The sequence below is a fragment of the Neomonachus schauinslandi genome, chromosome 8 (assembly GCF_002201575.2).
Source record: "Neomonachus schauinslandi chromosome 8, ASM220157v2, whole genome shotgun sequence".
Taxonomy (NCBI): Eukaryota; Metazoa; Chordata; class Mammalia; order Carnivora; family Phocidae; genus Neomonachus; species Neomonachus schauinslandi.
The window spans coordinates 84,051,199-84,077,393 of record NC_058410.1 but is presented as its reverse complement, the minus strand read 5'-3'; the positions used below and the strand labels follow the sequence as shown (position 1 = coordinate 84,077,393).

Here is a 26,195-nt window from a genome sequence, read left to right as displayed (position 1 = left end):
CTTCTGCCATCAGCTCAGGTCATGATCCCAGGGTCCTGGGATCGAGCCCCGCATAGGGCTCCCTGCTCGGTGGGAAGCCTGCTTCTCCCTCTCCCACTCCCCCCGCTTGTGTTCCCTCTCTCACTGTGTCTCTCTCTGTCAAATAAATAAAATCTTTAAAAAAATAAAATAAAAAACTAACCAACCATCATTTAACGAATATTTATTGAACTTCTGCATTGTTCTAGCTGTTGAGATAGATCAGTGAACAGAACAGACAGAGCCCTCCTGCTGCCCAGAATGTAAGCTAAACATATTTTGTGTTATTCCCTGGTCCTTCAAAAAACATAAAATGTTATTTATTGTTTTACAAATTTTGAGAGGGCAAAATCAATAAAGAAATATCTTCTCGAGCTTTCAGAAAGGTATTTAGAGCCTTGTCTGTGAAGAAAATGCTGTGAAATATTCAGCAGTGTCTCTCTAAACCTATGCTCCTTTCTTGAGCGGCATTTGTAGTTTTGTCATCCATTCCATTTTGGTTTTGTTTTTGTTTTTTAGCACCTGCAAAATTTAAACTGGATATTTCATCCTTTGTGTCTCAGCTCTTGTCACTCTAAACGTCTCTTGTTGTGCGAATCAGTATTGGCTCCTCATACAAATAAAATGCAAATCATATCCTTGCCAGAGCTAAACACTTATCTCAATGAAATCAGAACAAATACTTGAAGGTTAAAACTGAGATTCATTGCTTAGCAGAATAAAGAGAAAAACACTGAATGCAACATGAATTTTCCACTGAGATGAATTCCAAATACAAGCCAGAAACTCAGTAGAGATAAAAATACTTTTCATGCCAAATGATGAGATTTTGATATCTAGAGCCAGATATCAGACTTATTTCTCAGCTATTTTTCTTTCACATGAAATTTAATATTAAGCATCTAATTGCTTCTCACAATTGAAAAATGCCATATTAAGTTTCACAAAGGAAAGCAAGTTAACTCCAGTGCCCAGGTCAAATGACTACCCCCCCAAAAAAAATGTGGCTTGCCTGGTCACCAAACAGAACCCAGAATTCTACCCACTGGTGAGTGCTGAGCAGCCTAGGTTTTGTTGTTCTGTCTTTTTCTGTGTAATTGATTTCCCTGGCCCACAATTTCCCCATATGTTAACTCCACAAGTCTGTGAATATCATTCTTCAGGCCGTTGCTTTGACCCATAGAATAAACATTAAGGTTTTTTTTTTTTATTTTTTTATTTTTTTTTAAGATTTTATTTGTCAGAGAGAGAGCGAGCACAAGCTGGGGGAGCGGCCCGCAGAGGGAGAAGCAGGCTCCCCGCTGAGCAAAGAGCCCAATGTGGGACTCAATCCCAGAACCCTGGGATCATGACCTGAGCTGAAGGCAGACACTTAACCGACTGAGCCACCCAAGTGTCCCTAAACATTAGTATATTATATTCCATTGTTTATTTTTTTAAAAGTATTCTCCTTTATGTGTCCAAGAACTTGAAGTGACCACACATATTGCTACAATATAGATTTGTTTTTTAAATACTCTGTTAATTTATTTTCAATGTAATTGGTTCCCTTTACAAGTCTACATATTTTGAGATGTATGCTTAAAAACATTAATCTGAGCAGGGACTCATAGACTGCCAAAGTGCCCAAAAAATAGCTCAGAACTGATGAAGGAAGATGGTACTTCCTCTGACCCACTGTCCTGTGGCTCCTCAAGTCATCCCCTTAAGAGATAGGCAGGGCCCTTGCCAAATATACTGAAAAGATTCATGCAAAAAAAAAAAAAAGACCTACAAAGGAGCATTCATTCACATAATGGATTGTATCACAGAGCTGGTATTCATAGTTATTTTTATTTTGTTGATATTTTTTGTTTGAAGTCTAGGCAAAAACCAAAACCAAAATGACTTGTTAAAAATCATCATTAGAGTGAAACATTGTGCCTCTGGAGAGGCCAGCATCTTGAAGATGACTGAGCCAGGGTAGTGAAAGTATGTATATGGTGTCTGCAGTTTAGACAGCGACTGGCTGTAAGCAATAATCACTTTCCAAGGGTCTTATCTGAGTTCTGGACATAAATAACACAAGCACTTACCCATCTCTGATATCGTGGATGCCAGGTCTGACGCTTATTGGAAGCTGTATACGTGTAGTTATTCCTTTTAGTAGTCTCAAAAAGGAAAAGGCTTGTGTGTGTAGGGGTGGGGAGGTGGGGAGGGATCCTTCCAAAGGCTGAAGTCCACCCATTCAGAAATAATCTTGAGAGGGAACTCATACTATCTTGTGGAATAAGAGATGCTACTTTATGTCATGTTCTAGTGACAGTGAATTTAATTGTTCACTTCTATATGGATTCTTCACTTGATCTTAGCCAAAAGGCCGAGAAGCGATTCTATATGGATTCTTATGTGAAGGAATTTCATCCTGGCATTTCACATTTAACAAAATTGAAAATACATTATTCTGCTTAACTAACAGTGGAAGAATAAAAACAAGATGTTCATGAGGCCCAGATCTATTCTCATTGGTTCTCTGGAAATCCTTTCTGCAGGTGTCTAAATAGCACAAAGGTCCAAACAAATTTTAAGTCTATATCTGTCTAACAACTCTGAATAAGCTTTTTTTTTAATTAGTAAGGATTGTTTTTATAGAATTCTACCATGAGGGCTATTCTTTTTAGACTAGCCTTTTAAAATATCCACTCAAATAGGAAAAAAGTAAAGCATTTTTTCTTTATGAAAAATAAACAACCAATGATCTAAAAACTAGAATTAATTCTGTTCATGCTCAAATGTTATGATGTAACTACAGATAAGTTTTCACCATCACTCATCTAAATTTTGTGTGAATGCATGACCTGTTTGCTCACATGTAATTATATGTGACCTACATTTCTTGTAATATTAAATATTCACTGGCAGACTTTAAGAATTTTTAAAATTTTTATTCCTAGGATTTGATCCTTATATTAATCATTACAACTTGAGAAAATTTAAAGCTTTACTTAGCTTATGGCATTTTGGTCTTACAACAACACTATGGAGTAGGCGATATTACCGCTTCCATTTTACAGATGAGGAAATTCAGTACATCGGTCCGCTCAGGCTGCCATAACAAAATGCCATAGACTAGGTGGTTTAAATAACAGGAATCTATTGCTCACAGTTCTGGAGGCTGGAAGTCCAAGATTAAGGTGCTGGCTGACGTGGTTTTCCTGTAAGGGCTCTCTTCCTGACTTATAGATGGTGGCCTTCTCACTTCTTCACAATGCAGAGAGAGTGGGCTTTGGTCTCTCTTCCTCTCTTTGTAAGGACGTTAACCCCATCATGAGAACCTCATCTAACCTAATTACCTCCCAAAGGCTCCACCTCCAAGTACCATTACATTGAGGGTTAGGGCTTCAACATATGAAGATAAGGAAGATACAAACATTTAGTCCCTGACACTCAAGTTTTAAGGAGGTTAAGTAATTTGCTTAATGTTACAGAGCTAGAAGTGGCTAAAGATGGAATAAGCTCCAGAAACTTGCAAAAATAGTAGTTTACATTGGTGTGATGGCTTTAAACATATCTTTAATTTGACTTTTCTTTGCCATCCCCACCAGAAGCACACCATCAAAGAACCATGTAGCTAGCTTGCCTCTGTCCCAGACTACCTTGCTTAGGTTCTGTTCTCCAAACAATATATACAGGGATCCTTTCAATTCTCAGCTTCATCCTGTCAGTTTGCCACTCAAAACCCAGCAGTGGCCTCCCACCCCATTCAGAAGAAAACTCAAAGTCCCCTCCTTGGTTCTGAAGGTCTTGCTGACATCATGTGACTATGACCTTGTCTCCAATCCTTCCCCTATCCTGCCCTGTGTGGCCCAACTCAAGCTCTTTCCTGTTCAGTGCTTACACTCCCTGCTCCTTCTGCCTGGAATAATCCTCTTCCCCAGATAGACAGCCACATTTCTCCACATCCCTCAGAACTCCACTCCCCCCTCAGTCTTACCTGGCCAGCCTATCTGTGTAACCATACCCTGCCCCCACCCTCAACTCTCTATTCTTTAGCCTCTTATTTGTCATTAAACCCCATAGTGCTACCTGACTTTATTAGATATTCTTTTGTGAGTATGTTTTAACCCCTGCCTCCCTTAGTTGAATGCGAGTTTCCTGTGAGCAGAGACTTAACTTGTTCTTGTTCATATCACTGGCATCTCAAACAACACCTGACGTGTAGTAGATAATCATTATTTGTTGAGTTTACAAACTGATGATGACTCTAAAGGATCAAATTTTATCATTCTCCTGGGGATGAAGAAGCCCAGCTCAGAGGTGCTGAGGCTATGTCTGAAGTTCCCTAGTATGTGATGTCCAGGTCTTCTTACTTTAAATGGTCTCTCCACTATACTCTCCTGCCATTTCCTGCAATTGCTCAGAATAAGGAGCAAACCTTGAGAAAGGGAAAGTGGTGGAAGAGAACTGAGATTTACTGAGCATCAGATCTGTGTCAAATATTGCACTAGGTGATCTCCTCTACAATCCTAAGAGGTAGCAACTCTTATGCTCAATTCACAGATGAGGAGAATAAAGCAGACTATATTGCCTGTCCATATCACTCAGCAAGTCACTAGCAGAGAATTTGTTCAAACCCTGGCTTCTTTTCACTGGGAATGCCCTTACCCAAAAGATGGTGACCAGGGGCCCTGAATGAAACATTTCTGCAGACTTTCATGAATTTAGGAGTGAAAGGAAGAGGGTGGTCTTGCCTTGGATGATAGCAGAGTTTTTTAGAATTTATAAAGCAACTTGCCTTATGCCCTTGCGCTTCTATTTACTCAGGGTATTCAAAGCTAAAACAAAAGCCAGAGACCTCTGGGTTTTGAAAGTAATCTGTTAAAGACTATAACTTGTCTATCATTAAAGCCAAGAGTATTTATACATGAAGCCTGCAGTCTAATCACTTGGTGAAGCTGGGATGATGTGGTTGAAGTAGCCTTTAAAAATCTTTTCTTACACAGATTCTATAGAAAGGTGAGCAGCAGGATGCGCACAGAGACAAATTAGCGATGCTCCTAGCCAGGCTGTTTAAATAATTTTTAGGCAGGAGACATACTGTACACACCAGGTTTTAGATGTGAGTAATTAATATGAAATGTTACCTCTCTCTTTACCTGTAGTCACACTGAGCCTTCTTTATTTCTTGCTCTTTCTTCTCAGTTCCATTTCCGAGTATCTCATGTATCATCTGTCTTGCAGATTGCTCTTTTTTAAAATATTTTTATTTATTTATTAGAGAGAAAAAGAGCAAGCACAAGAGAGCAGGGGCAGAGGGAGAGGGAGAAGCAGACTCCCCGCTGAGCAGAGAGCCTGATGTAGGGCTCGATCCCAGGACCCTGGGATCATGACCTGAGCCAAAGGCAGACGCTTAACCAACTGAACCACCCAGGCACCCCGCAGATTGCTCTTTTACTGTGAAAAATGTTCTCGTCCTGTTGGCAAGAAGGTCCTTACAAACTGGTCATGGCTGCAGCAACCATGCCCAGAGCTCACTCTGCAGAGGCTCTGTTGCTTCTCTTGTGCCACATCCGAGACCTTGGCTGCCCTTATGTGATGGCCAAAGGCATCTGTTTCGATTCACTAGGGCCTAGATAGGGAGTTACAGGGATTTGGGACAGGTTGCTCTAATAGCCCTTTCTTTATTCCAGTACCTGTTTCCTGAGAACCCCCATTAGAAGCTTTCTCCTAGACTTAGGAGAAGCAAAAGCAAAAATAAAATAAGACCAAAATCAAAACCAAACCAAACAAGCTGATGTAAGGGATTATTCGGAGAAGCATTCCCTTAACATCTCAACAAATTTCCCTTTCCTTCCTTCTATAGTTATATTTATAGTATTGCACAAGGAAAACTGATATTAAAATGGAGATCTTGAGGCTCTGCTGTATCCTGGGTCATCTAACAAGGTTTAAAACATACACATACACACATACATACACATAGACACACATACACACACCACATAAGGCATTTAATGTGTTCGAGGAAGTCAGCTTTATCAGAACACCAAGGTTTAGGTTTCCATAAATACCTAAGGGAAAATTAAATCTATCACAAACACAACAGAAAAAAAAATATTTTAAAAAGATGTTAAAAGTTAGAGCTGTTTTTTTTCCCTCATAGAACCTGCATTCTAATAACCATTTAATATAATCTCTACTTTCATTTGTGCCTTGGACACAAAAGTAGTGACCACTAGGGCTTGGCACTACAGCAAGAAGAGATGAAAAGGAGCTGAGGGAACACTATTAACATAAGATTTCCACACATGAGATTCCCGTGTATTCATTGTCTACACATTATTCATAGAATGTATAAAATAAATGAAATTTCTGGTAATTTTTAAATGATTTAGGGGCGCCTGGGTGGCTCAGTCGTTAAGCATCTGCCTTGGGCTCAGGTCATGATCCCAGAGTGCTGGGATTGAGCCCCGCATCGGGCTCCCTGCTCTGCGGGAAGCCTGCTTCTCCCTTTCCCGCTCCCTCTGCTTGTGTTCCCTCTCTTGCTCTCTCTCTCTGTCAAATAAATAAATAAAATCTTAAAAAAAAAATGATTTAGTGCATGAGTTCAGATCTACCTCAATGCTTTAGTAAGTGCCAGATTTTAGAAGTTAGGTGGGTGGTAGGGGGGGTACTTTGTCCATCATGCCAACAGAGCACCAAATAAATTTGGGTATTTTTAACTATGAGATAACATACCATCATACTTCATCTCCTGATTACATGGTAATTCCTTCAGAGCCATTCTCTTTGGTGTCACTCAGCCTGAGAAAGCCAAAGACTGTTTACTTAGTGTGATTGGGCAATAATTGTCTTCAATAGTGAGAGAAGATATACAGCATGAAGTAAAAAATGCACCCTGAGAAACAGCTTCAAAAGAAAAAGAAACTACATTACAGTCATGAAAATAAAAATATGCCTACCTGCACATGCTTGGGGAAGATTTAAAGCAAAATAAAAGGAAGAAGAAGCATCTAAGCACTTCTTACCACCTCCATCCCCTGAGCTCTGGTTCAGACTTTTATCATCTCCAACCTGGACTCTTGCATGGCCTCCTGACTGTTGTCTCTGCTTTCAAACCCACCTTCTCCTATTACAAACACAGGAGCCACGAGGATCCTGTGAAAATATAAGTCTAGTTGTCTGATTCCTCCATTCAAACCCTTCCAGTGGCTTCCCATTCACCCAGAGGAAAAACCAAATACTTACAATGACTATGAGACTTACATATGTCCCCCACCGGCCACCCCCATCACAACTGTACTGTTTGCTCATGCCTGTCCAGCCATGCCAGCCAACTGGCTTTTCCTTACACCCGCCAGACAGGCTCCCGTTCAGGCCTCCACCCTTGCTGTTCCCTCTGCCAAGTCCACTCTTAGTGACTTGTTCTCTCACCTCCCTCAGGTCAGCTCAAATTTCACCATCTCAGTCAGGCCTTCCCTGACTTCCCCATTTATACTTTGAAAAGCAGGGAAATCAATAGTGACCGTAACATTACTTAGCATTCAGAATTCTCAGATGATGGTAAAATACAAAGTTCGCTCTGCGTAGCTACAGTATTTTCAGTTAGGCTACTAGGTTTAACCCTAAGAGGGGCAAAGGACAGTGCAACTTAATGAGAAGGGGAAGGAGTAGATTCTTCTTAAGGACTGACAACATGTCTTTCTGAGCCACTCCACTGAATAGATTCTGAATGAAACTCTAGATATATATTGATTGCCTGTTCTGTAGGACTTGATACAGGAGTTACTAAGTTGGGTAAGAGATGATAGGACCCAGGTTTTAAGTTTAAGATGATCTATCAGAAGAGATTAATCAAATGCTCAAGAGAAATAACAACAACAATAACCTAAGTCTGAAATAGGGTGTTAGTTCTAAGTGAAATACAGATCTTCCTCAGTTTACGATAGGATTATATCCCAATGAACCCATCATCAGTTGAAAATATTGTTAAGTCAAAAATTCATTTAATACACCTAACCTACAGAACGCCATAGCTTAGCCTAGCCTACCTAAACATGCTCAGAAACTTACATTAGCCTGCAGCTGGGCGAAATCATCTAACAAAAAGTCAATTTTATAATAAGGTAGAATAATATCTCATGTAATTTCCTGAATACTCTACCGAAAGTGAAAAACAGAATGGTGGTTTGGGCGCAGAATGGTTGTAAGTGTATCAGTTGTTTACTCTCATGATTGCATGGTAGGCTGGGAGCTGTAGCTTGCTCCCAGTGCCCAGCATCATGAGCAAGTACATTACTGCACATTGCTAGCCTAGGAAAAGATCAAAATTCAAAATTTGAAGTACGGCTTCCACTGAATTCATATTGCTGTTGGCAAACCATTATAAACCTGGGACCATCACAGTAGCAAACCATTCTCTTTTTGACTGATTGCTGCAAAATTGATCAGATTATTGAGCTGGAATTAGATCGTGCTTAATTGGATAGATCATTACAGTGACAAAAACGTCAACATTTTCTGGTCCAGGATTCTAGCATATTCAATTGAATTAAATGCAGTTCAAACTTAAAGTACCTTGATATTATTCAAAGTTTCTCATAGATAATACAATATTAGAAAAGGTAAAATGGACTATTTCTAGCTTTGTGTGCACCATGATTATTGAAAGCTGATTATGACACATTTTTAGTATCTAAATATAAGATGGTAAGTTTTAAAAATAGACTTGATTATTCTCAGGCAGTGGCTGGTGAGGGTAGAAGATGTTGTCTGGAGCTGATTAAATAGTGGTAGGGGTTCTGGGTCACATGGAAGAGATACAGAGTACAAATACATTTGTGTAGATTAAAAAGTCTTCTTATATTTTCTGAAAATTTAGCTTGTGCATTTGCAAAACTATTGGAATTATCTGCTTTATGATCTCCCTTTCATGGGCATAAAAGAACTTAAGTTATTTACAACACCTGTTATATTATTTAGATGATAGTTAGGTCTTAAATGCATATTAACAATGTATTTTAATTAAAGGATGAAAACAGTTGTCACCATTAGCAAATATAATGGGAAGGAAATTACATCTTGTCATTTGTCTTGAAATGTACTCCAGAATGGCTTAGAAAATATTGTACCTAATGATGGCTGAGTAATTCAGTATACTGTGCAAGTGAAATTCAGGAAGCTTGTATTTCTCTGCTTTTAAAAAATGAAAAAGAAACCTTTTTGGAATACATTTCTTAGTCCTCAGATATTTAATTCAGGCTTTAAAAGTAGGGTATTTGCTGGAGCTGCTTTTAAAAATCTGAACTCAACCTAGATACTTTATTTCATAATTCTAAACCCTACTTACATATTGCAATTAAATAATGTTAGATGGCCCAGAACAAAAACAGATGCTTTATCTGATTTTCTTTCAGTATTTCCTCTGTACATTATAAAAAATAGCTAATGTTTTACAGAGTACTTAGTAACATCCATACCTAAGTGCCTTACATGTATTAGCTATTTTAATCCCCACAACAATCCTGTAAATAGGTAGGTATTACCATCTCTATTTCAGAGATGAAAAAGTAGAGTATTAGAGTGTTAAATAACTTGCCAGCCCACAAAAGCTAGTAAAAAGAAGAACTCAGGAAAGGATATTTGGCCCCAGAACCCTTGGGCTCTGCTGCCTTCTCAAGTATTGCTACACATGTGGATTAAATCCCAAACCAAAGAAATATGTTAGGACCCTTAGTTCCTGGGGGCAAGAAGACGGTAAAACATTTCCTTTCTCCACCTGGAGGAGGGTTGACATGTCTTCATTACCCCGCTCTCTAGGCATAAATAGATGAGATAGCGCCTTTGACCAGACAAGACAGGGATATTACTGGTGGTCCAGTAGCGAGCCTGGTAGCTGGGATGGGGAAGCACTAAGCTTGACCAACTGAAGGATCGGTCCATGGAGACAGAGTCATTAGATGCCTGCAAATTAGGGAACGTTGCACTTCTTGTTTCCCCCTTATGGCTCTGATTTCTTGGAAACAGAGCAGCTTACAGAGCTTCATGGGTCTATTCACATTTTAAAGGAATTATTCTGATCAAATATTACAAATGTAAGATAGTGATTCTTTGTCCAAGTTACACTGAAAGGTCCCCTTTCGCCTCCACATCCCAGATTATATTTTATCATTCAAATGAACGAGCAGCAAAACTTGGTTAACTCACTAATGAGAATACATCCAATGTGCATAAATTTATTAGATATTAAAAGTAAAAGGGAACACAACTTTCTGACACGTTAGAAGTTTTCTATATATCATTCCTTCATCCACCATTTCAGAGCACTGAGAATACTTGTGATTTAGGCAGTCTGTATTACTCAGTTCAAAGTAGCTTAAATGAAAATAGTCTTTTTTTAAAATATCAGATTTTAGAGCCTCCCTTTTTTTTTCCTTTCTCTTTATACAAGTTAGCAACAACCATTAAAAAATGTTGAAAAGAATTTCAGACAAAATTATGTGTGCTCCCCCCAGTGGATGTATCTTCTGGACTTCCCATGAAACAAAAACTGCCGGCAGGCTCACCTTTCTCTATGACTTGCATCTTGTAAGATGACCTTTATGCTCTTTATCCATGGTCAATTGATAGATGATCTAAGTCACTCATACTAATACCTATATGCCAAGAAATCTGGCCAGTCATAGCTGCTTCCCAAAGTTATCAGCCAAGTGTACTCGAAAACTTAAAAGCAAAGTACTTTGTTTTCTCATGTATTATCTATGTGTATGTATAATAATAATAGCTAACATTGAGTTTTTACCATGTGCTAGACACTGTACTAAGCACTTCACGTTGATCATCTCAATTAACCCTCCCCCAAATCCTGTGAAGTTGCTGTTATTATCACCAATTTGTAAATGAGGAAACTGAAGAATAGAGTTTAAATAATAGCCTCATGGTCATGGACTTAAATTTTTATATTTAATCCCTTCTAGAAAGCAATTGTGAAGTGAAGTGAGTTTATTTTTTCCCTTCCCCACAGTAATAAAACATAGCAAGTCTGGTGAAAATAGTCAAGAATACAGAAAGATAAGGTTTACAGTGTGATGTACAGGCATGAATTGAGTACCTAACGCTTTGGCTTTATCATATGTGTAGGCACCACCTTCTTCAAAATTGCCCTTCATTAAGTCAGTTAACATGATCGAATGACACATTCTGGGCAAGTTCATGTGGAATGTAATTAGATGTATTTAATATCGATCAATTTCATATCTATGATGCAGGTAGCATCAACATTACCGATTAGAGTATTTTCTTAAAAACCAACTTCATTTCTTTCTAAAATTTCATTCCTACTTGACATGCTACTTTACAGTTTCTGTTCTTTTCACTTGATTTTCTTCTCTTGAACTGTGCTGAGTGAGATAACCTGCTTGTCAAAGTATTAAAATGACTCCCTCCAGGGGCGCCTGTGTGGCTCAGCCATTAAGCGTCTGCCTTCGGCTCAGGTCATGATCCCAGGGTCCTAGGATCGAGCCCCACATCGGGCTCCCTGCTCGGCGGGAAGCCTGCTTCTCCCTCTCCCACTCCCCCTGCTTGTGTTCCCTCTCTCACTGCGTCTCTCTCTGTCAAATAAATAAATAAAATCCTTAAAAAAATAAATAAAAAATAAAATGACTCCCTCCTGTGCCAATTTTCAGTTTTAGACCTCTGATAGATCTCGAATATTAGAAAGCAATGCTATTATTCCATAATTTAGAAGCCATCTGTTAAGGACTAACACACAAATCTTCTTCACATGAGGTGCCTCCCAACACCCAGAAGCACAGTGATGGTGCATTCCGGGAGATGAAGTGGAGCAAAAATTTAAATGTGCTAGTGGGCCTCTGTGTCCTGAGATGTCTTCTTTAATGCTTACTCAGGAGTGGCCTCCTATGGTAAATTGAAAACAGAATTAAAAATAAATGCTTGACTGAAGTGTAACAGGCTATAAAACACTAATAGCTAATCATCAGCTATGCTCTTATTTTGCTTTCAGAACACTGTTGGATGCTGATTGGATGAACTACATCTTTAACAGTGCTAAATGGAAGACAAAAAAAAGAAAAGAAAAATATCTGACAAAACCTTTAATATATAATTTTTTAAAGGGCACATAGAATGATGGTCCTCTGCAAAAGAGCAGAAATTCCAACACTTTATAAATTTCTTTTTTGTTCTTTTTCAGCTACCTCCGAAAACACATTTTTTTCTAAAAAGTTACACCCCCTGCTGATTCAACCAATTTTATTTAGCACATTAGATATTTTAAATAAAATTAAATAACTATTTAAGAACTCAGTGTCAAAATTAAAATCTTTAGTGCCATCTGCTGGACATTTGTAATAAGTAAAAAGTATACTGTTAAACTACAGACTAAAAATGGTTTTAGACACAAATGGAAAAATAATTTTTTCAACTGTAATTTTAAAAGTTATTCGGTAATATCTGAGGTAAATTTATGAATTACTGAAATGTTTAGGAAATACATAATATTATATATAAATATAACATTTACATATATATTATATATATTATAGCCTTTTTTTACAGCAATTGTTTTTTTATAGACTTTATTTTTAGAGCAGCTTTAGGTTCACAGCACAATTGAGAGGAAGATTTCCTAAGTCAGTCAGAGAAAGACATGTATCAGGGCGCCTGGGTGGCTCAGTTGGTTAAGCGACTGCCTTCGGCTCAGGTCATGATCCTGGAGTCCCTGGATCGAGTCCCGCATCGGGCTTCCTGCTCGGCAGGGAGTCTGCTTCGTCCTCTGACCCTATCTCCTCTCAAGTGTTCTCCCTCTCTCATTCTCTCTCTCTCAAATAAATAAATAAAATCTTAAAAAAAAAAAAGAAAGACATGTATCATATGATCTCACTGACATGAGGAATTCTTAGTCTCAGGAAACAAACTGAGGGTTGCTGGAGTGGTGGGGGTGGGAGGGATGGGGTGGCTGGGTGATAGACATTGGGGAGGGTAGGAGGGTATGTGCTATGGTGAGCGCTGTGAATTGTGCAAGACTGTTGAATCACATGTACCTCTGAAACAAATGATACATTATATGTTTAAAAAAAAAAAAGAAGAAGATAGCAGGAGGGGAAGTATAAGGGGGGGAAATCGGAGGGGGAGACGAACCATGAGAGACTGAGGACTCTGAGAAACAAACTGAGGGTTCTAGAGGGGAGGGGGGTGGAGGGCTGGGTTAGCCTGGTGATGGGTATTAAAGAGGGCACGTTCTGCATGGAGCACTGGGTGTTATACGCAAACAATGAACCATGGAACACTACATCAAAAACTAACGATGTAGGGGCGCCTGGGTGGCTCAGTTGGTTAAGCAACTGCCTTCGGCTCAGGTCATGATCCTGGAGTCCTGGGATCGAGTCCCACATCAGGCTCCCTGCTCGGCGGGGAGTCTGCTTCTCCCTCTGACTCTCCTCCCTCTCATGCTCTCTGTCTCTCATTCTCTCTCTCTCAAATAAATAAATAAAATCTTTAAAAAAAAACAAAACTAACGATGTAATGTATGGTGATTAACATAACATAATAAAATTTAAAAAAAGAGGAAGATTTCCTGTATACCCGCTGCCCCACACATGCACAGCCTCTCCCATTATCCAAATCCCCCACCAGAGGGGCACATTTGCTACAATTGATGAACCTACACTGACACACCATTACCACCCAAAGTCCACAGTTTATATTAAGGTTCATTCTTGGTGTTGCACATTCCATGGTTTGGACAAATGTGTAATGGCGTGTATCCGCCATTGTAGTATCATACAGAGTAGTTTCCCTGCCCTAAAAATCCTCTGTGCCTCATTTATTTATCCCTCCCTCCTCCTAACTCCTATTATGATCGTTTAAAAAGCCTGCAAATACTAACATGTACATATCTGTGATTCATAATATTGTAAGTTTTTAAAAATGGTGGACATCAAATTAAATTATATGGCAAAATTTTAAAATTTTTCAGCATATTTTTGTATAGATTATCCCTCAAATTTTACACTTATGATTAAAATTTATGTGATGAAGATTAATTTTATCAAGTGTGATGAAAGATGTATGAAAAAAATGCCTTCATTTTCAAATTTAACCTTAGCATATGGATCTCTACTATACTACAGTCCCCAGATAATCTACACCAGGATCACCCGGGTTGACCTTTAAAAAGTCGGGGTCCTGGAATTTATCCCATATCTACTAAATCAGAAGCCCTGGTTAGTCCAAGGACTTGCATTTTAACAAAGTCCCCTAGATGATTTCGATGCAGTTTAAGAACACCAAGGAAACATCCTTCACAAATCAACTTTTCATTCCTTTAGCCATATTCAAGTGAGTATTCTGAAGATAGGAAAGTGTAGTGGAAAGTTGAAAATAGAGGACCTAATTATCACAAACTAGTTTTACAACCTTCTGTAAGTAACTTAAAGTAATGGGTCCAAGTTTTCTCATTTATAAAATGAGAAAAACTATGCATAATGATTTTCAAAGTGCCTCTTCTTTGGTCTCTTATTTTCCTAAATATTTTCATTTAAAATTGGGTTTTGGAATCTTTCCTTTATCTTTTCTCATTCTGAGAATGGAGTTTGAATCATTCCAAAGTAATGAACTCCAAGTCCTAGCAAAGAAGTAGGGGGCTTTGGTTTCAAGCTTGTACAACTTGATTTCTTAAATTCCAGGTATGATTCACAAGGGTTGAAGGAGAAAACAAAAGTGTAATTCCAAAGAAAGCTAACATGGTCATATGGAGAAGTAGCATCTTATATTCCTACAGATTGATGTTAAGTGAAAAATGAACTTAAGTCAATTTAGGTTAACAAATTATTGTTAAATGTGCAATTAAAATAAGTTCCTTTTGAAGAATATTTTACATATATGTCAAACACCTGTAAACAACTTATATTTATTTATTTATTTATTTTTATTTATTCTTTTTAAAGATTTTATTTATTTATTTGAGACAGAGAGAATGAGAGAGAGCACATGAGAGGGGGGAGGGTCAGAGGCAGAAGCAGGCTCCCTGCTGAGCAGGGAGCCCGATGCAGGACTCGATCCAGGGACTCCAGGATCATGACCTGAGCCGAAGGCAGTCGCTTAACCAACTGAGCCACCCAGGCGCCCAACAACTTATATTTAAAATAAGGGTACATGTGGGACACCTGGGTGGCTCAGTCGGTTAAGCATCTGCCTTCAGCTCAGGTCATGATCCCAGGGTCCTGGGATCGAACCCTGTGTCAGGCTCTCTGCTCAGCGGGGAGCCTGCCTCTCCCTCTCCCTCTGCCTCTATCTCCCCCCCCCACTTGTGTGCTCTCTCTCTCTCATAAATAAATAAATAAATAAATAAATAAATAAATAAATAAATAAAATCTTTAAAAAATAAAATAAGAATATATGTATAATATAATCTGAAAAACCACAAAAATACATTAACACATTTTAACCAAGACTAATTGTTCCTCTAAGCAACAAAAATCTATTTAGTCAATAAGAGCATATCATAAACCTTCCTTAATTTTGTGCACAGGGCCTAGAAGGTTACATTTTGTTAAGACAAATCAAGTTTTATGTTTAAGATTAAATTACATTAGGCTTTGAAAAGAAAAAATCAGTCTCTAATGTGGGCACATATTCCCCATATACAAAAGAAAAAGACCATTTTCTGGCACTTATCAAAAAGCCTTGAATAAAGCAATAAAATAAGTAAAACTCAGTATCCTCTTATGTTGTTTGTTGTTTTCTTTGTACCCCCTAGAGACTCAAGTAGTTGGAGCTCAATAAATGTTTGTCGAATTGATGTTTGTAAGCCTAGGAGTACTGTGTTTGATACAATGGTAGGTATACAATCTATGAGAAATGCTTGTGAGAGATGCTGATAGATAAGTAAGTGCGAGCAAAGGGAGAATCACCCCAGGATGAGGAACCGGACTGTATCTTGCAGATGCTATTTTAGCAATGGATTGACACAATCGGTTCACTTTGTTAGGAAGATCATTCAGATCATATGAAAGATGAACTAGTGAGGAAATCCACTGGCCAGAGCCTAGTATAAAAAGTTGACAAAATAATCCAAGTGAAGAATAGTAAGAGTCTTCACCACAGGTGGTAGATTTGTGCTATGCATCTAGTCACTACAAAAAGGTTTTTTGGCTTGTTTTTTGTGTATGTGCCCTTGTATGTGAGTCTGAGTTTTACTTTGATTTGCTGTCTATTGCTCACTTCAAGCGCAGTGGAAGGAATTAAGAAATTTGACATGAATCAGAGGATTGTAGCTGAAGTAGAGGACTGAGTCTCACAACATCTGTCCCAGAGTCTTCCTAGGGAGTTTAGGCAGAAGCCAGAAATCTCAAAACTAAATTTCACAGATTCTCTTGCAGCTAGAATTCCTGATGTGGTTTAGGTTCCACCAGTCAGATGTGCTTGTATGAGACGAGTTGAAATGGAATTGAATGGAGGGCCAAGCACAGCATGCGTGGCAACCATTTTGCTGGTCTCTCTGGCAGGCTCAGAGTGGCTGTGGTGGGGGTTTCCAGATCCTAATGCATCAGCTGACGTGGTGGGATTCTAACGCCAGCAATTTTGGCAATGGCTTTCTGATCCTGCAACTTCCTGATTGAGGAACTTTGAGTAGTTGGTTTATGCTTTTGTTTTAGGGATCCTTCCTGGAAATCAGGCTAAGAACCCACTTCTGTCCCCCTTCCAGCAATTTTGTAGCACCAAATTCCATAACTTCATCTTTTTGCCTAAAAGACTGTGATGTTATTTCCAACTCAACTCTAATACAAGGGACTGTTATTTCCAAGCATCATTATAAAAAATTAGTCACCACCGGAATGCAGTGGAATTTTACTGCTCCTCTGTTAGTAGAATCAGAGAGACAGTTTCATTAAGAAGGGGACAACTGTGTTTTGGGGCCAAGAAATCATTTTTTAACTGCACATATGTCTTTATAGTCAGTTATGTGTGTTTATTGGGCTATCATTCATTAGAACATAAAAACTGGGTGTTTATTTGTTGATATGCAAAGACACTAAAAGATAATTTCAGCTTACATTTTTGAGAACTTTGAGAGCATTCACAATCGTGTTATTATCTTAGCATGCTTTCATATTTCTTTGCTTTGGTAGTTCTACTAACATTACCATGTACTGTACTTTCAGTATTCAGTAAACAGTCCAAGTTGTAAATCATCTAAAAAATGTTTTTGACTAGCTACACCAAAGAAATCTCCCTGATTATTTTACCCAGAACTATTACTCTCTAGGGAACTATTTACTTCCATCCCTTGTCACATGGTGTATGTTGCCCTAAACTGTTAATTTATGTTTACATATAACTTACTCCTAAGTCGATTGTACCTTCCTTGGAATAAAGAACTGTGCTTTAGAGTTGAGGTTAGTGTGAATTTTTTGACAATAGAGGATGATGCCAAATTCTTTTAAAGCAAGCCTCCAACCTGTTCACTAGCAAAATGTTTAATTTCATTCATTGTCAGGTCTTTTTCCTGGACACCCCCAGGGCTATTGGAGGCACTTAAACAACCTGACCTTCTCAGAAAAGCTCTCCTGGCTTTAATCTCATGCCACTAATTTCATGGGGCCTTTATTGTGCTCTGTTTTATGTGTCCTGTGTCAAGGTTGGGAAGGAACACATAGGCCGTTCTTACTGTTTTTCAGTAATCATGCCTTCTCACTATTGTATGCACATCCCAAAGCAGTTCTCCGTTTTAGAGTGCTATGTGCAAACTACCCTAGTCTCTGCCCTCCCTTCATCTTAGGGAAAGCTCTTACCTTCCTTCCTTCCTAACACGTAGGTCTTGAAATCTCAAAGCACTAGCTCCCAACCCCTCGGGCTCTAGGCAAATCTAGCCTAAACTTTGAAAAGAATAGCCAGGAAAAAAGGTAGAATTGTCTTCCAGCTTCTGACCACTTTGGGGATGGAGGAAGGAAAAATACAAAATAGAAATAAATGAGGTACTGTGCCAATTACAAAGATTTCTCTGCATTCTACCATTACTGATCATTTAGCATCTTGCTATGTATCTTATTTATAGCAAGTGATCAACAAATACTTATTAATAGGTAAGAATGTCATCAGTGATTTTCTGTTTAAATTATTTTGCACTTATAGAATGATGTTTTTAGACATTTAGAGAATGATCTTTAGATTTTTAGGCATTCATCTTTATTTCCTTCAAATATGTGCCATTAATCACCCAAACAACTTGTTTACAGCTGGAATCTTGGTATTTCTTGAGTGCACTGATGTTAAAATAATGCAATGATTATTACATAGTGAAACAATGGGGGGAAAATCACATCCTAGGAGAAAACCAAGGTTTCTGTATCAATGCTTTTTTTTTTATAGTATTTTACATATTTTATAACACTTCATTTTCTATCTAGATAATTTAAATCTGAGATCTTTGTGATCACATATATTAACAACCTTACTAATCAATAAAAATATAGTGTTAATTCTAAAATTAAAATATACAATTATCTTTCTGTGATTTATTTCGCTGTACTGTATGGTGACCAACATAACATAATAAAAAAATTATAAAAAATAAAATATACAATTAAATTTCACAAAAAAAGATTTTACATTTGCAGTCCTGCATTTACTGACATTTACTGGCATTTATAATACTGTACAATATAATATGTATTTCCATTTATTATTCATAATAGAGTACTGTCACATATTTGATATGGATTAAAGCATTAAAACATCAGATACAAAAAATAAATATGCTGTTTATGGTTTCACTACCAATATCCTGATTCCAAAAGCAAAATTTATTATGAGGACAACATCTTGACAGAGTGAGATATCAGAGGTAACGTAAGGGGAATACAAATTGAGAAAAGGGCATTAAGGTTGATTTTTAAGAGAGTTTAGTAGAGCATTGCAGAAGGTTACAGAGTAAGTAGATTTTGAAGAAGTAAGAGTAATAAATGCTGTAACTTCCTCCTTCCCTGCCTTCTTTCCATCCTTTATTCCTTTTATAGTGAGTGCTGATATAAAGGAACACAGTGGGAAATAAGTTAGAGAGGTTGGTGGGGACTTTGGTTGGACTTTTTCTCTCAGTGAAGAATAAGGGAGTCCCACATGTAAGGAGAGGAAGAAGCCTATGAAGAAAGAGTTGAAGATGTAAGAGAGTTCTGGGCTGAGAAACAGCATGATTCCCACCCCTCCCAGTTCTCTCCCTGTGGGAATGTCCAAACCAGTAGTATAACCATGGGCTATTGCCGAAACCAGGAAGGACTTTTAAATACACATAGGAGGAGAGTCCAGATGTATACGGGCCACCAAGGGGTAGCTTCCAGGAGGATGTGAGTCCTGGTAGAGTTTGCAATGTTGCTTGTGTGAATGTTCCTCACCAGCTGTGGGGCGAAGCACTTGTCACAAGATGTCATGTTCAGAAATACTAATGGTATATGGGTAAACATACTAAGAGTAACCAAATAAAATGCTATGCGATCGTAGCAGGGTAAGTTTTCATCTCAGTGGTCAGGGCCCTGCATGTAAGTATTGTATAAAAGGCCCCTTTCGACTGGGACCTATAGGATGGACAAAAGTTCTTTATGTTTGAATTTTTAAAGAACAATGGATTTTGAAACAATTATACCTCAGTATAAAGCATATACTAAATCAGGAGCTGACAAACTGGTCCACGGGCCCAATCTGGCCTACTTTCTGTTTTGGTAATAAAGTTTTATTGAAACATAGCCACACTTATTATGCTTATTATTTACATATTATCTGTGATACTTTTATGCTACAACAGAGTTGAGTAGTTGCAAAAGAGACTATATGGCCCACAAAGTCTAACATATTTACAGTCTGGCCTTTTACTGGAAAGTTTGCCACACCCATACCAAATCATATGTTGTATTATGAAGTAAGTTTATAGGGAAACTTTTTCCTTAGCCTAGCTCTCTCATTTATATTTACTTAAATAAATTTGATTTGCTGGTTCTCACAATAAATATTTACTCATGCACTCCCTCTATGCTTAGAGTTTATATCTGTTTCTTTGATTAGAGATACTTCCTTGCTCCCACTCCTTAATAATTATTTTCTTTAATAGAAGCCTTAAGATTTCCAATGCTATTTTGTAAGGTTGCTTTTGAAATAATAGATATCCACAGCTATTTTCTACCAACTTGAGCCTAGATTGATGGTGCTTAAAGTATAAAAAATTTAATGTACCAAATAACTTCACTCTTTAAGTTGATCAGGTATTCTTGCACTCATTAAATATAATATCACTATTTCTTTCTATGAACTGAAATTAGCTAGCCTTTAAATTGGGAAGGGCTTCAGATTCTAAACTACTTTATTTCCTAGTGCAAGTGTGTTTGCTTTAATTATGGGATTAAATAGAAGAAGTGTCAGTTGGCAAAGCAGGAAAGGGATTTCAGAATTTTTAAAGTAATCGTTAAAATTCTGCTCAGGAGCTGTTGGCATTAAAGGAAAAATATCATGAAATCTCAGTACTGCAAACACTACAGTCCTTACACCTAACTTATTTGGTTCTGTTTCCAGGGAGTACCAGGTCCCACAGTTATCTCAGGTGTAGAGAATCAAGCTGACTGCCTTTATTGACAATAGCATGTGTGTGTACTCTGTGTCCTAGGGAACAGTCGCATCCAGCACACTCGCTCAGGTCCACAGATGATTTCCCAGGACTCTCTCCTTCATTTTAATGGCCAACGGCTGTTGGCTAGTCCTGGGACAACTCTAACTCTCTCAGTTCTCATTTATGAAACTAAGACATATCCTTTCACTGGATGTCATAGTGTTCTGTACAGAACAGCGAACAGTTTCTATTTGCAGCAATTTAAGATTGAGGGATTTGGTCTGACGGGGAGGGGAGGAGACTTGAGTCATATTAAGTGTGATCATTCTTATGGGAAATGGTTTGCCTCAACAACTCTGGTTGCATTCATTAAATAAAGAGTGATAGCAGCTCTCATACATATAACCTGAGAGAGATCAAGCAAGGTTGGGGTATGTAAAAATCTGAATATTTTGCAAGGTGTGGTTTAGAACTTTTCATGTGATGTGGAAAGACTAGTGAGCTCAATTATAATATAAGGTAACATTTTATATACCATATGAAATCAGACACTTGATATTGAATATATAAATAGTCTCCAGTAGGAGTAAAGGAAGATATTTTGTGGAACATGGATTACATAGCATTGTAGTTTAAAACCGTATTTTTCCAAGTATACATCATGCTAAATTGTGGGCCATCAAATCAAGTTACTGTGACAAGTTTTTTTTTTTTAATTGTAATCAGTATTAAACTTAAAATAGAATGAGAAAGAATATACCAGAGTACATCATATAGAGTTAGGCTAGGTATTTTATATAACTTTTGCTTCAGTTGTATACTACATGAGTGTAATTGTAGAGTTCCACAGTCCAAATACTTTGAAAGCCGCTGGTCTAAAAGAAGGTGACGCATGGAGTAGATACATGAATCCCACTGTTGGGACCACAACAGTGATTATATAGAGTCTATTTATGTATGGTTCATTGCTAGTAAGCAAAATTGGGACTAATGGAATACATGCAAATACATTTTTTACCATTGGAGGTAAGATGAGTGGGAAAAATTGCTTTGTGTGTTCTGATATAGTTCAAACCGTTGCACTGCTATTCTGTTAGGAAAAATTGTTTTTGTTTTTTGTCTTTTGTCATTTACTTAGCTTGCTACCATTTTCTCTTTTGCCCAGGAGATTGCATCAACAATTTGAAAGCTATAAAGAACAAGTCAGAAAAATAGGGGAAGAAGCACGGCGTTACCAGGGCGAGCACAAAGATGACGCTCCCACTTGTGGGATCTGTCATAAAACCAAGTTTGCTGACGGGTGTGGCCATCTTTGCTCCTACTGCCGCACCAAGTTCTGCGCCCGCTGTGGAGGCCGCGTGTCTCTGCGCTCCAACAACGTGAGTGTTCCCTGAGTGCGCGAGGCACTCTGAATGCGGGTAAAAAGCAGTGCCCCTCCCAAGCAGAAAACACACGCGTGTTAGAAAGTCAACCTGGGCATAAATGTACCCGTTACTGTGCCCTTTTCGCATTTTCTGTGTTTTTCATAAAGTTCAGAGTAGTGGAGTAGTGATGAAAATAAGTCATAAAAAGATGCTTTGCATATGTATCTTAATAAACGATTCCCATTCAAAACCAACAGATTATCTGTGGGAGTAAATTTATTTTCTGAAGAATGTAGTAAATGTAGATTTAGTCTCATGAATTATGAAACTCTTGCAAGTTGCTATGGCCAGTTCTTCTTGTAAAAAGGGAAGAAAACCTTTCAGGTTCTGCAACATTTGTTTCAGAGTGAATGAAGGTAAAATGTAAGGTAAACAGTGTGGCATTAAATTTAACCCAAGATAAGATGTATAAAGCAATGATTAGTTTCTGTGAGAGTAATTTCCTATTTCTTGTCATGGTAAAGTAATGCAGCACTAAGTTTCTCATAGGGAAATTATTTGGATATTTAAAGAGTATGTCAAAATACACTTTTATAAATTGGGGGGATTTTTGCACTTATTTTCTTCTCTATGAGATGCAGTTTCAATCTGATGCAGTTTCCTTGTTTGGCTTAAATAAGAGCTGGTCTTCTGTTATGCAGTGCTTTAAATATATACAATTTTTGAGGCACTCAGATGCTCATTTAAGAGGACTAAATATTATTTACGAAGTACTACATAAATTCTAATAGTTTAGAATACATTTTAATGTACTTTATTATATTCCCTATCTTAGTATGGATAGAATTATTTATGAGGATGTCTGGGTGGGTTTTCTTTGATATAGGTCTGCAATGTAATACAGGTCTGCAGTGTAATACAGAGCAGTTAAAATTATCATATACCTAAAGAATTCCCAGTGTTTCTCTAAATAATTTCATATATTATTTAATCATGCATGCAATTTAACATAGTACAAAGTTATACTTAAAAATAACCTGAAGCTTTAAACACTCTTGATGTTTTCCTAATTGAGAAAATCATAGTTAAAATCAAAATCAATCTCCCTATCAACATTGTATTCATTGGTAGTGTATTTGAATTACAAGCAGGGTATTCTAAAAACCTCTTCCAGTGGAATTAAGATATTCAGTAAAATAGATATATCTTCTATTTTAAGGTGAGCCCACTATTTGTGGCCTTGGGAAGGCTTTGGCCTTCTTGAACAACAGCTTCTTTATCTTTGAAACTGGATAGTAATAATTATTGTCTATGATTATTATGATAATTAAAATCTAGGTCTTTATGATATAGCTTTAATTTTTCTTTAGGTGCCATTCTGATGACCAAATATGTTTTCCTCTTTTCCTGATGGCCAAATATGTTTTCCTCTTTTCCTCTTTTTAATAAATTATCATATGTGATGTTAAAGCCTTTTTAAAACAACCTGGGGTCAAAAGAGCGTCTGGCGCATAAAAAGGTGCATGAGACCTATTTGTTAATTCTTCTTTGGTGTTCTTAAATGCACTATTTTGAAATGAATTCTCACAGATGATACCTGGGAATGATAGTCAAAATATTTAACAAACCATTTGGCATAGGGGTACTGTCCAATCGGAAAGGTCCTGGCAGTGAGTACTAATGTGCAAATCAGCGGAGTGGAGATGCTGACTCAGCCCCTGTATTGTTGACTGTTTTTAGCCTTCGACTACAGGTTTGTGGAAAGCCAATAACAATAGTTAACTATTGATATATTAAAATTACTTGGGTTAAGCTCATGTTTAAAGGAAATTGAGCAAAGAGGTACCTCTGCTTTGGAGAAGACACCCAAGCCTAATGTGGTCTACCCGTCTTCACGAAACCCATCCAATTTGGAAAAAATATTCAGAAGAACAAAATAAAAGAAAGTACTGCCTCAATCTTGGGCATAAGTAAAAAATATTGCATGACTATATTGTATTGGCTTTTCCTATAAGATTATAAATGTTGAGGTGTATCTTACAAATAAATATTGCTTGTGGAATAATTTATGGTTACAATAGTTAACATCTTTTTTTCTCATTTTTATTTCTTACAAATATTTCCCATTCTTAGATTTTCCCAATTGTAACTATAAATATTTTAACAGTAATTTGATAAAATTATTCATATAATTTTATGGATTTTAATAAAATGTCTTTTCAGTAATAGGAAGACTAAATATAATAGTGAATTGGGATTTCTTTCTGAATAATGTTTTAAATAGAGATGTAGTAATCCAAGTTCTAAAAATTTTGGAGATTATAGTGACCAATTTTTGTATCTACTATAGCAGGATCTGCATATGTGCATTTTCAATGAAAGCTTGAACAATGAGTATTTTGGGGAAGAGTAAACATTTATTTGTAAAAATACCTGTGCTCTAATACTTTAAAAATAATACATGATTATTTCCTTAAAATCTGTTTATTAATATTTGCCTTATTTTTGTTTTTCTCTTCTTCTTTTTCCTCTCTTTTTACTCTGCTTCCTTGGATGCTTTCCCAAAGGAGGACAAAGTGGTTAGAATCCATGCTTTCTTTTCTATCATTTGTTATTATAATGTTGTGAACTTTATTAAGTGAATGTTTTGCCTAGTCTTGTTAGTCACTATAATTTCACAAAGAAATTATATGTTAGGAAAAGGTCATTCCCAGTTCTCATGGAAAAAAAAAAATAAAATGAACATCTAGGGGCATTACAGAGTTTTATATTAATAGGTAAAGTCTGGGTAGTTTGAGTTCATGGGAACAGTGATATTTTAATATAATTTAAATCATTATGAACCAATTTGTCCTCTCAGCTGAGTTTTGATGATTATTCCATCTACAATAAGGAATAAACTCAATGAAACAATAAACTCCAATAGGTTGTACCTTTCTCCGCACTCAGTAGATGCATAGGCAGGTGATTTGAAATTTTATTGCAGAAGGAATTGAATGTACTGATTTAGTGGCAAGAATGAATCAAATTAAAATCAAAAGCTCAAAATAAAAAGATTTTTCTATAGAACACAAGTGGCAGAGTTGTCCTATTGAACCACATTTTGCCCTTTTTTTCCTCTCTCATGCATAGAAATCACTCCTAGGGTAGCGAAAGGTCACTTTTCACTCTTATCAGCTATAGAAACCACAGAGGCCGAACTTACAAAGATAGGATCCAAGCAGAACCTTCAGTCAACCTGTCTTTTGTATCCAAGATACATGGTTTCATTTAGTGTAAATTACAATTTCTCCAAAGCTCAGTAATTTCCCAATATGAGACTGAGGCAATGAGTATTTTAGGTTCAATATATCAACTCCGCTGCCTTTGTTCGACTCTTTTAAAATTTAAATGATGTACTGTAGTGCATACATAGCAAGCATGACATGAAACTGAACATTAATCTGTCTTTTTAATCTTGATGCTAATATATGTTCATCAGTTTTTTCTATGAGAAAGAAATCCAGTTGAAAATTATGTAGGATGGTTTGTTTTCACTAAATGTGTTTGCATGTACCATTGGGGGCATGTGAGATCATCATAGGGGCTGTTATTTTAATGCATTAATGTACTGTATTAGAAAAAATATAGAACTAGAATATCACACGTTTGGTTTCATGAATATTACTTTGAGTGAGTCTGCATTGAAATGTAGATAATTTTAGATTCCTTTAAAAAATAAACATTTAAGCAAATAATAATGCTGGTGCTTTATAGACCTGGTGGTATAAGACTTCAGGTACTCCTCTAGGGCAGTCCCTTTGGCAGCACTTCCCATAATGGTAGGTTATTTGTGCTTATTATCTGATTATGATTACTGACTGTGTAATGAGAATTCAGGTGCATTTTGTGGTTCTCAGGCTAAAAATGGAGTGGAAAGACCTACAAAACACAATCACTTTCAGTTATTTTCTTTATTTTAATTATAATGCTTATATCTACCACTTATTTTTAAGTACTTTGTCATAATTTCATTAAAACCCTTTGTAGCCTATTGAAGTTGTTCAAGGAATTGCCTTTCTAGTCCAAGGAAACTGAAACCAGATTTTGTTTTAGTTGTGCTAAAGAGAATAACTGAATAATAAATAAAGTGCTTGATTGTTGGTTCTTTCCCTATTCCTCAGAGCTCTTTTATTTTTGGTAAAGAAATTGTAATTTATAGGTGTGTATGTGTTGGTGTGAGT

At 37.1% G+C, this 26,195-nt stretch overlaps 1 protein-coding gene across 1 annotated transcript in view; it reads left to right on the top strand.

Annotated features, from left to right (window-relative positions):
• RIMS1 (regulating synaptic membrane exocytosis 1) overlaps positions 1-26,195 on the top strand; it is a 490,811-nt gene that overhangs the window by 179,416 nt on the left and 285,200 nt on the right. The window contains exons 2-3 of the mRNA XM_021693604.1: positions 21,774-21,987; positions 24,540-24,551. Coding sequence (XP_021549279.1) covers positions 21,774-21,987; positions 24,540-24,551 — 226 coding nt within the window. The remainder of the gene's footprint in view (positions 1-21,773; positions 21,988-24,539; positions 24,552-26,195) is intronic.